The 14,582-nt window shown below is 43.9% G+C and overlaps 1 protein-coding gene across 3 annotated transcripts in view; it reads right to left on the bottom strand.

Annotated features, from left to right (window-relative positions):
• Positions 1 to 9,252: 9,252 nt before the first annotated feature.
• Positions 9,253 to 14,582, bottom strand: part of LOC135906127 (NADH dehydrogenase [ubiquinone] 1 alpha subcomplex assembly factor 2) — a 51,668-nt gene continuing 46,338 nt past the window's right edge. The window contains exons 6-7 of one of the 3 annotated variants that reach the window (XM_065437368.2): positions 9,484 to 9,582; positions 9,253 to 9,418 (exon numbers count right to left, since the gene is read on the bottom strand). In XM_065437368.2, the coding sequence (XP_065293440.1) occupies positions 9,405 to 9,418; positions 9,484 to 9,582 (113 nt within the window). In that variant the 3' untranslated portion in view covers positions 9,253 to 9,404. Of the gene's footprint in view, positions 9,583 to 10,782; positions 10,871 to 14,582 lie in introns of all 3 variants that reach the window. The other 2 variants (XM_065437369.1, XM_065437366.2) reach the window with 2 other exon arrangements.

Here is a 14,582-nt window from a genome sequence, read left to right as displayed (position 1 = left end):
ACACAGAGGTTTCCACAGTGATCTGTACAAAAAATGTGAAGGCTAGCGCCATGGTGGTATGCAAAACGAAGACGGATGGCACTACTGTGACTGGTGCAGTGCAGTTTGCATTGGTTGAACATTGGTAGTGCACACACTGTGGATAGATGAGTATTTTAATGTTTCTTTTCTAGTGTATGTGCTAGTTTCTTTAATGCATTCTTAGTGAACTTTGGGCATTTTGAGTGTGTCTATCTGTCCAGCCTTCTACACTGGTGGGGCTGGCAGTGCCTACCAACTTGAGCTGCTGGGTATATGCTCATGTTCGAGTTGCCAACGTGGTCACGGCATTGTTTTCATTCGAGCTCTGCCATCTGACTCTCGCCTCCGATTCTTGTGTTCACTGAGACAGCTGGCGCGAGATCCCAGTGTGTTGGCTGTGGAACACCGGGTGGTGGTTGTCTCCGTACATACAGCGATTCAGAAGCGAGTTTCCCACTCCATGCATGCCAACCGGCTCCTGACACTCACAAAGAAGCTCTTGGATGACCCCAGCTTCATCAAGAAATGCGTCAACTCAGACAAAGAGTTCCCCAGAGGTTTACTTGAACAGCTCGAGGATGGTGTACTAGAGGGGTGCTACTGAGCGCAGAGGAAGGGGAACGTGTTCACAATGATCGAGCAGCTAAGAAAGTCCACATTCTTTCTGACACTCATCATGTCCAAGCTCCACAATGAGTCATCGAGACAGTCAAAGAGCCAACCATGATGCCCCACCACAGGGTTGGTGCCATAGAAACGTTTCGCATAACATAAATCCCCAGAGCAACTGAGAGCTACATAATTTTACCATTTTTTCCATTACCTAGGCCGCTAGATCATTCCCAAATGTATATGTCTTTTACGAAGGGCTTAGCCAAGTTACATCATCCATTATCTCAGAGTCCAAAGGGCATGGACAATTATTTTGAGTATAGACATTTGATCGTACTGACTTTTGATGTTATCTGCATTGTGGAGGTGGACCATGCAGGTTGCAGAAGGAGCTTTTGTGGCCAATATTCCGACCAACCACACATGATGTTGACATCGACTACAGCCCAGGTCAGGTGCTTCTGGAGCTGTTCTATCGCGAGCAAGGTATCACTGCATGCTGTCTATCACACAGCTGTCTCTGTGTTGATGCTGTAGCAGATAACGTTGCCACAGTCAAGGAGCACTTATGCAGCTGTGTACCGCTAAGCAGCAAGTCCAGGGACAATCACTGTGGTGGTATAATGGCTTTGGCATTGCACTGCTAAGCCAAAAAGCACAGATCCTGGCCTCAGCGGGTGCATTTCCATGGGGGCAAAATGCAAAAATGCCCGTGTAATATGCACTGGGTGCACAATAAGGAAGCCATGGTGGGCAAAATTATTCCCAAGTCCTCCAGTACGGTGTGCCTCATAATGATATAGCGGTTTTGGTACATAAAAGCCCACAGTGCACTTGTTTTCAAGTCCAGCGGTCTATAAGTTTAGGTAAAGACAGTGTGAAAATAAAGTAGGTGGGCCAAGGTCAACAGCTGAAGCTGGAAATGCCACAGGGGATGAGTGTGCAGCAGTGTTGCATGAGGTATGGGAAGAAGGCAACCGCATTTGTTCTTAACTTGGACAGGTCAAACTTGTCGTTTCAATGGTGGAAAAGACATGCCGTACATAGGCCTAACCTTTGTACTTGTGTGGAGACTATTGTAGAGATAACTGTGACAAACCATGCCCATTCCTACAGGTTGTTAGCATTTCCATCTGCCTTACAGGAATGATACCACATTGGCAATGTCTACATGCTCTACAGCATGCATTTCCACAAGCTGAGCCACACCTGTGGTCGTGCCACGTTTAGAGGCCATGGGCTTGAGTGGCACACCCTCCACACATGCAGTGGCATCGGAAGGTCAAGTTGTGTCATGAAGGTAGTGTCGGATGACTGATCCTGTTGATCAGTGAGCCCAAGGTCTCGGTGCTCGATCTTGTATGCAGAAATTTCCATACTTGATAGTGGTGTTCGATTACTTGTTCTAATGCTGCACTTGAAGTATGCATAGGAGACACGGCTCAGCTAGTCAACCTACAGACATTCACAAGACAGATGAACGTGTAAAGTACACAGTAGCCTTCAAGAGATAATCATTGTGCTGACACCATATGCATATAGTCTCTGGTTGCTGTGCTCAGTGTTGACATTACACATACAAGGAGATATATACACAAACTGCAGTGCTGGCAGCGACATCTTGTGACAGCGTCAACAACCATATTCTAATCATAGAAATATTCTTGTCTCGCACAACTCTTCTCTGAAAAAGGGAAGGTGCATTTCAGTGTCTCATGTGCTGCCTGCACATTCGAATAGTCACATCTGAATTGAGTGTTTGACGTCATGAAATAACTTATATACAGTTAAACCTCGATATAACGAACTTCAATATAACACAATTCTCAATATAATGAAGTATTTAACTTTTCATGTCCCTAGAACAATATGTAATTAGAACTTCAATATAACGAATTGTGTTTGTGATTTCAATATAACGAAATTTTGCTTCCGCAGCAAAGGAATGCCTAGACAAATGGAAACTTCCGTGGATGCAGACGGTCAAATGGTTGAATTATAAGCGACTGCTTGCAAGCCGCCACATGTTACGTATAAAGTCCAAGTGCAATAAGATCCTATTGCACCCTGTGCACTTTGTACTTTAGGTGCGAGTGAAAGTGTGCGAGGGTGAGACAAGAAAGATGGTGGCTTCTAAAGTGCCGCCTCCCCGTGCGAGCGAAGAGAAAGAGAGGGAGAGGAGCGAGCTGGTTGTAACGCAATAAGCGTGTGCGAGGAGGGGGGGTAAGTTGGCCCGTGTCGTAATTTCTGGCACGTGTCGTAATTTCTGGCACGTGTCGTGGCGGCTGTGGCTGCACATGGCTGTAAGCACGGTTGTGCGCATACGCAGTCGCACACCCTACTTTAAAGCTTATCTGCCGTGTGTGCAAAGAGTGGGCGTGCCAAGATAGGTGGCATCATGCAAGCTGTCTTCCAACGCGTTTAGTACTGAAGGGCGCATTATCTCCGAGTTTCAGTGACCCGTTGGAGGAGGCAGACAAAGCATGCGCTCCCCGCTGCCGGTGCTTTTCATGATAGCGTCGTCCCATTGCGGGCAAATCAGCCGCAAGGGCGGAGTGCACACGAAAGTGTGGCTGGCTTTGCTTAATTCGTACCGCCTATGCGAAGAAATTGTCAACGTGGTATAAAAACCTATCATTCGTCGCCAACTCCCAAATTCATCGAAATGAATTGTTTTCTCAAACTTGCTTTTTTCGATTGCCTGATATTTCGGAAAATTCTGCGGCCCCTTTCTGTCTAATAAAAATCGATCGGCGACGGTACTTATTTGCATAAAAGGTCGAATTTCAATACAACAAAATTTCGACATAACAAAGCAAATTGCCGATTTTACATATTTCATTGTATCGAGGTTTAACTGTACATGTTGGGACTGCAGAGCAAGCCTGATTTATCTTATTTTCATATTAATGAGGGCTTAGTTAACGAGTATCTATTTTTTCTATGACTGTCATCACACACGACCTAATTTTCATGCTGAACTAAATAAACCAATTTGTAAAGTGTGAATTTGAAAAAACTGAAGTAGTATATTGAATGTTTATCTTGTGTAGCTTGTGTTTTAACACAGTTGAAGCTCAATATAACGAAAACACATCTAACAAATTATTGGGTATGACCTAAGTAAATCTTAAAATTTCTTGGTATCGGCATGTAATGAATATTAGATATAACGAAGGTATTTCCATGTTGAATGTAACATTGTTATAACGAGGTACAACTGTATTTACCAGAGGTGCTATAAAAATAAACTGCACTCTATGCACCATCAGTGAACCACTCAAATGTGGCTTCTTGTTTCGAGCTTCACCTGCATTTGTAAAGGTGGCTAAATTCAAACTCCAGAACGTATGCACCGGGGCTACTGCATGCTACAAGAAACCGGCTACAGAGCAAGTACATGCCACAACAATACCTTGATTTGGGCGAGTTGGTTCATCTTGACAGTTTTCATAAAAAAAGCACTAAAGACGAAGACAAAATCGAAGGAACATATACGACAGGACTGTCGTATGTGTTCCTTCGACTTCGTCTTCAGCGCTTTTTTATAAAACCTCGATATAATGAACGTCAATATAATGAAATTATTGATTTTCTATTTATTTATTTAGACATACTGCAATCACCTTTCGGTGATTTTAGCAAGGTGGTATATAATGATATTATTAAAAAGAAAAAAAAATGGTGCATACATGAACATATAGTAGATACAGGTTATACAATAGATACAAGTTACCAAGGACACGAGAAATATCGATACAATAAAAGCATCAATATTTACGTTATGAGTTCTGGAGTACCTGACACCTTTGTTCAGAGGAAACTAATGACAATAGGATACAAGTAGGTACAGTTCACTTCGACACAATTAGCAAGTTCATATTCTAACTGTGAGGAAAACAATGACAACGATGGTGCTAAAACAACTGCATTAGTTAGCTTACTCCAGTCGACTAAGGTGCGTGGAGAGATCGAATACTGAAAGCAATTATTGCGCATGCGAAAAGGGGTTATAGTATGGTCATGTTTTTGTCTAGTTGAGTAGCCAGAAGAAAATGAAAAAATATCAGCTATTTAATTTTATAATGGCTATTAATCAACTGATATAAGAACTTAAGCCTTGAACAATGGTACCTTAAAAGTAAGGGTGCAAGTTGAGCTCTGTTGAAGAGCTCTGTAACTGAGGTCCTTGAAAAAGTGTTGTATATAAAACGCGCCGCTCATCTTTGCATTTTTTCTAGTTTGTTAGTATTAAATATAGTAAAAGGGTCCTATATGATCGCAGCGTAATCTAAGGTTGGTAATACAATTGATTTGTACGCTAAAAGGCGGACAGAAGGAGTCGAAAGCTTGAGAGCATGCCGAAGAAAAATAAGTTTATAATTTGCATTTGTTATGTGCTTGTTCCAGCATCGATCATTCGACATATAAAGCCTGAGGTACTTATGATTAGTTACTTACGAAAGAAATATATCTTTAACGTTGTACCTAAAATGCAAAGGAATTTTCTTATGAATAATCTTCATGAAGACAGTTTTATCAAAACTAATAACCATTTGCCATTCTTCGCACCAGCAGGCTACCTTATGAAATGCCTGATTCAACAGCAACTGATTGGATGTACTACTCAGGGTATAAAATACAATCCTCTGCACAAAGCTTGAACTTAACAGGAATTTGTGTCATGATATCATTAATAAACAAAAGAAACATCAAAGGACCAAGTACTGAGCGCTGGGGAACACCAGAATCAACCTTCACGTGTTTTGAATAACAATCACGAAAAGAAATAAATTTTTCTATTTTAGTTAGGTATGAAGAAAGCCAACCCATCAACATTTTATTGTTAACCACCTTGTCTAAATGAAGAGTAATTTTTGTGCGAGACCTTATCAAAGGCTCTGGGGAAGTGCATAAATGTAGCATGTATTTTTTTGCCATGGTTAATGGGTTTGCAAAATCATGCATGGTTTTAACAAGCTGTGTTCAGATTGAAAAACCTTTTATGAATCTGTGCTGATACCTAGTTAGGAAGTGGTGTTCATCAAGAAATTCAAGGATATGATTGTGTATTATAAGTTCCATTATTTTGCAAGATGTCAAAGTTAATGAAATTAGTCTATAGTTCGCAACATGGTTTTTGTTTCCTTTTTTATGTATTGGTTTAATTCTGGCAGTTACCAAATTGTGTGGCAGAGTTCACTCTCGCATAATAATTTATGAAATAAAACACAAATACTTAGAGGCCCATTCTGCATATCTTTTTAAAAACGCATTAAGGATGCCATCAGGCCCAGGCAATCTTTTTGTATCAAGTTTTAGGCCCGGATTCTGAAACGCTCCTTTCCTAACTAAGGATGCCTCACACGCTGTGAGGCGACCTGGCGTCAATTCTGGAACGTACCTTACTAAGGGGCACTAAGTTAGGGCCTCCTTGGTGCTTCCCCGCGCTTAGGGAGCCGGCATGCTACCTTCATGCGTCCTAACCGTGCTCCTCTACCTGAACGCATGCTTCTCCGCACGCGGTACGCTCGGCTAGGGTAGGTGCCGTGCGCAGCCAAGGCCGCGGTAGCCAGCCGCCGTGTACTGACGTCCAGTTTGGTTACGCGGACCGCGTTTTGTGCCATATCTTTTTTTCACTGTGATCTTGTGGAAAGCGAGCAGCGAGAATGACGGCCTTGCGATGTTTATCCGAAGACGATAGCTTCGAAAGCTATGCACGGTTTCTTCGACGAGCAAATGAACTTCTTTACGGGACTGTGCACAAGCCTCCACCTTTGACTCCAGCCCGCCGCCTGACTGACAGGCAGAATCCACTGGAATACTACGACGAAGTTTTCTTGCTTTCAATCACATTGCTGTACCTTTGTAGAAGTTCCGTGAACAAGTCTTTTTCTTCCTCCGTAAAATATGCTTTGCCCGGCATGGCAAATACACATACACACACACACGAAAGAAAACGCACGCAAAGAAAGAAAAAAAGCGACGCCTGACCAAACGAACTCAGATGCTGCCATAGTTGCTAGACTGAGATTGCTTCCTTGCCACGCGCATCATTTTCGAACCATTTTTACGTTATTAACCAAAGAAATGTAATTTATGCCCCAGTATAAAAGTAGAAATGCAATTTTAAGAGTCCCGGCACTTTGTCTCGGCAACTCATTACAAATATTTCGCATTTTTTGTGGGTAATCTCGAAACCAGAAGCCTCTAACGTAACACTTCCTTTGGCGAGGCGCTCCTTCCGCAAGGAAGGCGAAAGGAAGCTTTTAGAATTCGCGGTGGCCTTCCGAGGGTGCCTAACGTTTAGGTAGCATGGAGGGCTCCTTGCGGAAGGTAAGGAAACGGTCTAAGGTTAGGAGGATTTCAGAATCTGGCCCTTAGTAACATGTTTAATATGTTGCTCTCCGAGATAACAACATCTGACATAGAGGGTATGGAGACACTGAGAATTGGCAAGATACCATTTCTCTTGTGTAAACAGATTTAAAGTGTTCATTAAAAAGGTTCGCAATGGACTCTGGATCACTGATCTCTTTACCATTATCATCAAAGATTTCACATTCAATGGACCTTGGGGAAATCATTCTCCAAAACTTGTCTGGTGAGGTAGTTATGAAATTGGGTAATGACTCGCCAAAGTAATGGCTTTTGTCTGAAGTCACCTGCATTTTAATTTGAGATGTTAATTTTTAAATTTTTTCTTGATAGCTAATCAGTAGAACAAGTCTTCCTTTTCTTTTTTAACCTTTTCACCTGCCTTCACTATTTTAAAGTCTTTCTAGATATCCATGAGTTCTTAGTTTTAGGTCTCTTAAATACAGTTGGCACAAAACATGCAATGCTTTCATTTACAATAACTTTAAACTTGGTCCACAGAACAGACGCACTATCAGTGCTATTAGCGCTGATTAAAAAGTAAAAGAAATTAAAAGAAAGCGTATCAACTATTGATTCGTCATCAGCTATACAAAAGTAACGAAAAGTAGGCACTTTGGGTTTTTCATTGACAGAAACGTCTGATAGGGTTACCAGCAAAGTGATCGAAAGTACTGGGGACCACGTCACAAAAACATTTATGTGTAATATTTCATGAAATCGAAAAGAGATCTAGAATTGATTTGGAACTGCCAAGGATCCTTGCTGTAACTTTCAACTGCCTGCGATAGGTCGTAAAGCATCACACTGGCTAATGTGCCACATCATTGACCAATTAACAGTTGGCAGATTAAAGTCTCCTGCCAGTATATAATCCGATCACCCGGCTTCACATCTGTTGCCATTTAATTTTTTAATTCATCAATTATATCGACGGATGAACCAGGAAGTTTGTACATAGTTCCCAAAACATGTCTTATGTTATCACGGTTGACCTTGCAAAAGATGCATGCAGCGTTAGGCACATCGGGCATGTTTATTAGGTTTATTGTTTTCTTAAACAGAATAGACACGCCGCCTCCCTTTGAGCTGTGGTCTTTTCTATACGCACTGAAGCCAGCTGGAACGTATTCACTGTTATAGATTGAATCTGTTAACCAGGTCTCTGTCAGGACAGCTATATCAGGATTCTGTGACAGTAGAAGCCCCTGCAATTCAACAGCCTTGTTTACAAGTCTTCGACAATTGATACTGAGGATCTTCAGCGAGGAATGGAGTGGCTTGTTTTGTCAATCCCTCTTTTTGTTCCTAATGCGGCAACGGGGATGCATTGGTGTGATTCCACATGTACATGATTCCATATATGATTAGTTTGTCAAATGAGTGCTTGACTTTCACGCCTTTGGCCCTGTCAGTGCATCAGTTGACATTTGCCACAATTGCCTTCTAATATTTCGAATTGACTTTAAAAGTCTTCAGATATAGGTAGGTCAGTGTTCTTCCGTTTATAGGTGGCCTTCAGAACAGATACTTTTTCTCAATGGTCCAAAATTTTTATTCTAATAAGTTGCACTTTATATTCAATCTTTTGACCCAGTCTGTGAATCCTTTCAACACATTTTGCTGATACGCCCAATTTGTGTTGAAATACTTTATCACTTACTATCCTTGCAGGCATTTCCATAGTCTCGGTGCGTCACTCTGTTAGACCGTATATTATTAAGTTACTCCTTCGTCCTCTGTTTTCAAGATTGTCCATTTTTTTCTGCAAGTGATGTAAGCTGTTTTGTCAACTTTGCTTTAGTTGCCTCAATTTCTTTTATTGTGCTTGTCAGCGTAGTCGCTGCTTGTCAGCGTGGTTTTGATGCCATCAATTTGATCTTTAAAGGAGATATTTTTCACTCAATGTCTGTTTGGGAGACCGTGATCACATCAATAGCAGACTGCATTTTACTTTGGCCTGCAAGCAAGTCACGCAACATTTCCTTTTCTGCAGGGCTTGGATTTGAGTTGTCTCCGCAAATTAGAAGATTTTTCTTCAACTCACTCACGCAACTAAGAAAGCACCTGATACACAATGGGCAGGGCAGCAGCAGCAGAAAGTGGTCATCGCTACAGTAGCAGTTATCAGGAAGATAAAGACCAACCTGAAGCATAAATCAGTCCACGTGCATCGATGTGCATCTTGAAACTGCGTGGCAGCCCGAAATGCGGTCCTCCTCAGAAGCAGAGCATTGATGGAAGAACATGGCCCAGAAGGATAGCTGTCACCTGAAGCATAAATTGAAATGGGTTTTTCAGCATGATGCCGCCACTACTGCTGCAAGGCCCACTGTCGAAGCACGCTCCGGTGGCTCCTTTTATGCAGGCTCCCTCAGCCACGTGGAATGACATCACTGACGTCGGTCTGCAAGTCGGTGCAGTGACAAAGGAATCATTCAACCGATCGATATCCAGGAGCAGCCCACATACATCGATGTGCGGCTCGAAACTGTGCAGCAACCCGAAATGTGGTCCTTCTCGGAAGCAGAACGTTGATGCAAGAACATGGCCCAGAAGAATAGCTGTCACCTGAAGCATAAATCAAAATGGGGTTTTTAGCATGATGTTACCACTGCTGCTACAAGGCCCACATGTTATATAATGAAGTATATAATGTTTCATAACCTCTTGTTAATAGTACACGATGTATTTAGAACCTCAATTTAATGAGGTGTGTTTTCAATTTCAATATAACGAAATTTCGCCGCCGCCGCTGCCGCAAAGGAATGCCAAAACAATGAATGGGAATTTCTGTGGACGCAGATAGCCAAATGGTTTAATTATAAGCGGCTGCTTGCAAGCGCACCTCTAAAGTCGCGTACAGCGTGACAAGAACTATCGTCGAAGTGGATCCGCATCATGTTCTGTATAAAGGCCAAGTGCGATAAGATCTTATCGCGCCTTGTGCACTTTGTGCTTTAGGTGCGAGTAAAAGTGTGCAAGCGTGAGACAAGAAAGATGGTGGATTCTAGAGTGCCGCCATCCCACGCGAACAAAGGGAAAGATGGGGAGGGGAGCGAGCTTGTGGTAACGTGTCTCAGTCGTGGCTGCGCATGCATGGCTATAAGCGTGGCTGAGCGTGGATGCGTATGCACGCATCCCTGCACCCTAATTTAGAAGTAATCTGCCTCCTGTGCAAAGGGTGGGCATGCTGAAACAGCATGGCATCATGTAAGCTGTCTTACCGCACGTTTAGTATTGGAGGTTGCGTAATCTCGAGTTTTGGCAATCCATTGGAGCAAGAGGCAGACAAAGCATTCGCTCTCCTTATTCGACATTGCCAAGGTATTCAAGAATGGTGTTGCAGAGATAGCATGATTCCAAGCTCACAACTGCACAACGCAGTGAGAGCTGTATCTGTTCTTAACATGAGCAGTTTACGTAATTTTCATGCATGCTCTTATTATTAACATATGATGCTGTAACTTCTAAATGCAACACATTGTCACCAAGCCAGAGAATCCTTTCCCCAATGAGAGCATTTATGCATTATTCATGTATTCAAATAAGGATTTCAGTTGCATCCACATTAATTACAAACAATATTTGCTTAACCGTGCACTCTTAATATTAAATGCAAGTAAAATAAAATATCTCTGCACTATTAAATAATTTTAGATATCTTCCAGATGTCCTCTAGCAGCACATTCTCCTCCTACACTATTGTAACACAGTGAGAGAGCAAGGGGTATATTTAGGTGTGCCTGCATGCACCGCAAGTTGGGTTACTTGGGTGGGATTCTCCCAAGGGGTTCCTCGGAGCCAGGAGTTCCTTCTGTGTCGAACTGCTTGTAGTCGTCGTATGTGGGAAAGCCAGCTGCAAGCATGAGAGCCAGCATCAGCTGTACTGCACAGCGAGTATAACATGTGCCATGACAAATAGCTTCTACAACCAATTATACCCTTAAATGGGCCGGTAGCATATCTAAAATAAATATATAGAAAAAAGTTAGGTGCCTTGGCTCCTTCAAATGTGCCAAGCTAGCAAAAACAATGTGAGCCTAGACCATGATAACCATGGCGCTCTAAGCAATAATCCACGCCGTTACGGCTTATGCATTGTCATTCTTGTTTTGTTGCTGCTGGCATGTTTCAACAACTTTGTCCACACACAAATGGACAGAGAAACATGGTCACCTGCCAAGTGGTTTTCCAGTGCTCTAAAGCACGCTGTATGACATACGGCTTCTTTAATCGCACCAGGCTGTGCGTCAATGACTATGCATGAGCTCTTATGCATGGAGGAAGGAAACAAAGTAGGACAGGCCCTGACACCACCCAGATATGAACGCTCTGCCACACTGGTGTGCCATGCTCCTTCTCATCCTCTATTTTCCATTCCTTTCACTTCTCCCAGCCCTCGCCCAATCTTGTTTCTCCACAGCGTTGGCTTGCTGTGCAACCAAAGTCGCATTAAAATGATTGGAGGACACAGTATCAAAGGAAAAGTTATGTGAAGTGCCGCGAACGCTGCCAGTGCCACATGTGCCAGTGTGGTGCAAGAGGCGGAAATGCAGATGTGCTAACAGCTGCCAATGATCGCAAACACAGCATGCAGTTGCTATGACAACACTGCTGTTTAGACTACCAGTGACAGTGCTCCTTTGTAAAAAAAGACACGACTTCCACCACACTTTCTCCAATGCAGTGGAGCTCGCCAGGGCCTCTCCTAAGCTTTCCTTCCTCCATGCTCAGCGGTGATTTTAATGTGAAGCATTCGTTGTAAACACCACACAATTTGAGTGTATCTATCTGTCTATCTCTATCTATACCTATCTATCCACCTAGCCTCCTACGTCGGGATGCTGCCGTGGTGATTTTTTCAACGAGATATATACTACAATAGGCACGGGGCGGCATGACATGCATGTGTACGTAACATGAATAATGTCATGGCAAATGGTATGAATGACATGATGCCGTCGTGATCATTCCTTTAACTCAATATACAGTAAAACCTCGTTAATTCAAACTTGGTTCATTCGAAATCCTGGATAATTCAAAGGTTTTCTGCAGTCCTGTATTTTCCAATCTAAATTTGAGCAGATGATTCGAACCGGCGGCCAAGGCCAACCCAGTTAAGTTGAAGATATGGGGTGCTATGCAGCAATTCCCAGTCCCCCATTTCACCGCAAACCCGACGAAATGACAGCCATTCAGAGCCGCGAGGCGACGCCACATAGCAATCGTGATTATTTACAGATGAAGTACCCAACCCGAAGCACTGCTAGCACAAAAATCAGTCCACGGTATACCCCGCGCACCGCCAAAAGGCGCGCCTGCAGAGGAGAAGACGTACTTCACTGCAACGCAGCGGGTATACCGGTTTTTGTCACGTGCTCTCGTGCCCCACTCTGCATGCTTTTCGCAGTCGCAGCAGTCCCAGCGTGTTCCGTGCCGCTGCCACTGGCTGCCGTTCGCCCATTCTCTCTCCGTGCCTGCGGTGATGTGCGTGTGCGCAACGCCGGTCTGCGCCGTTTCTTTGTGCGTGGTGGTTAGGGGTGTTGCAGCTAGCGTGGTGTTCTTTTTTCCTTTTTTTTTTCTGAACTGTCCAGAAATGCCAGTGAAGATGAAAGTATGAAAGTTTAACGCTGCAGCAGAAGTTCTGCTTGATCCAAGAAGCAGGTAAGAACATGTGTTCCAAGATCGAGTTGGCTGAAAGGCACAGCATGCCCCTCTCAACATTGTCCACAATATTGAAGAACAAGCCAAAGGTACTGGAGGCCCACAGCAAGGCATATTCTTCAAAGCGGTCGCGAGTACAGGCTCCAACGTACCAAAATGTGGAATCGGCTTTACTTCGCTGGCTGCAGAAAGCAAGCGCAGCCCACCTTCCCATCGATGGAACGATACTGTGGGAGAAGGCCAACGGCTTGGCTCTACAACTTGGGCACAAAGACTTTAAGTGTAGCAATGGATGGTTCAGCCATTTAAAACAGCGCAAAAGAGAGCATCGTCGACGACTGGAAGAAGCACATGTTCGCTCCGTTGCTTAGCGAGTACAGTGCAAACGATGCGTACAACCTTGACGAAGCAGCTCTTTTTTACAAGATGCTGCCCACTAAAACATTCACAGCGAAGGACACCATGGTCAAGGGTTGAAAGCAGGACAAGAAAAGAATTACCGTTCTGTTCGGCGCTAACATGTGCGGTAAACACAAGCTGCCACTACTCTTAGTTGGAAAGAGTGGAAAGCCTCGCTGCCTTACAAATGCATGGCTGCTGCCAAGGGATGAGCTTATCTACCAGCACAACAAGACAGCCTGTGTCACAGGCACAATATTTGAAGATTACGTTCGGCAGCTTCACCGCAAGTTCGCGGCCACAGGCAGGAATGTACTCTTTGTTGTTAACGGCCCGGCGCATGGTGACGTCCCACATCTGAAAGCTATCAGGATGGTATTACTTCCTCCGAACACCACCTCAGAGTGTCTACTAACCGGGAATTCTCAGGGATTTTTAGTAGTCTAGAAAAAGTCAGGGAAAACTCAGGTAATTTGGGCCTCTATCAGGGAAAATTAGCGGCAATTTTACTGAAAGGGTCGAAAGTCGCAGTAATGCTGGCTCAAGTAACAGACGGGAATCGTAATTAATCGTCTTTGACGCCCTTTTGTCGGCTGGAGGAGTTGCCAGTGCACAGTCAACGACCGACTTTCCGGATTCCCCATAATTTGGACGACTTCGTGGCACCACCGCGTACCCCATAGAGTCAACGTATCAGAAGGTGTGAAATTTCCGATGCAAGAACTCTTCGCCGCCTGATTTTCCGGACGTTCTGCCGTGATGGCAGGTCCAAAACGGCATTAATCAAAGGCACCACGGCTGCCGTTTTGATTACTTCACCTCGAACCGGCACTCCCGCACACAGATCAGCTGGCAGCCGTTGCCACGACTGCGGCAACACTAGGCCTAGCTGCTTCGACGTTCGCTATGAAACTTCTTGCCGTTAGATGCCGAGCTTTTTATTGAAAGAATTAGCTGCTGTCAGCAATGGCATGGACTCCGCCTTTGTGATCCTCGCGATTGACATAGAAAATGCCGGTTCCTGAAAGTCAGCTTCGCCTCTGTAAAGAAATGTTACTTGGTGAAGCATACACAAAAGTATTGCAGTGAAGCATAACAAGCGTGGGAAGGGGCTATTGCCACGGAACACAGTATGTATTCCTCCAAATTATACACGCGTGCACCCTGTATTTCCTGTCACATTACAAGCACCGATATGCCTAATATGTGTACCGACAGGCCTTCAGAGCGTTTTCGAACGTGCCTGTGGCGGTTTTAGTTCCTAAGGGCAGTAAATGACACGCATTTATTTTTTGGCAACTGGCCGATTTTTCGGACGTTTTCGCGGCCCCTAGGGAGTTCTAAAAATCGGTCAAGGACTGTGCAACTGACCAAGATGCTTCAACTAGTCCTTGGGGCGAACGAGTGGCGGAAGGAGGACAAGAACAGAAATGAACTACGCATATAGGAATAAACGGGAAAGGAAGCTTGCTGCCGCCGTTTTGAAGGAGCTTGAGCTCAAAAAA

This window comes from Dermacentor albipictus, chromosome 9 (assembly GCF_038994185.2).
Source record: "Dermacentor albipictus isolate Rhodes 1998 colony chromosome 9, USDA_Dalb.pri_finalv2, whole genome shotgun sequence".
NCBI classification, from domain to species: domain Eukaryota; kingdom Metazoa; phylum Arthropoda; class Arachnida; order Ixodida; family Ixodidae; genus Dermacentor; species Dermacentor albipictus.
This window is presented reverse-complemented; position numbering and strand designations above follow the sequence as displayed.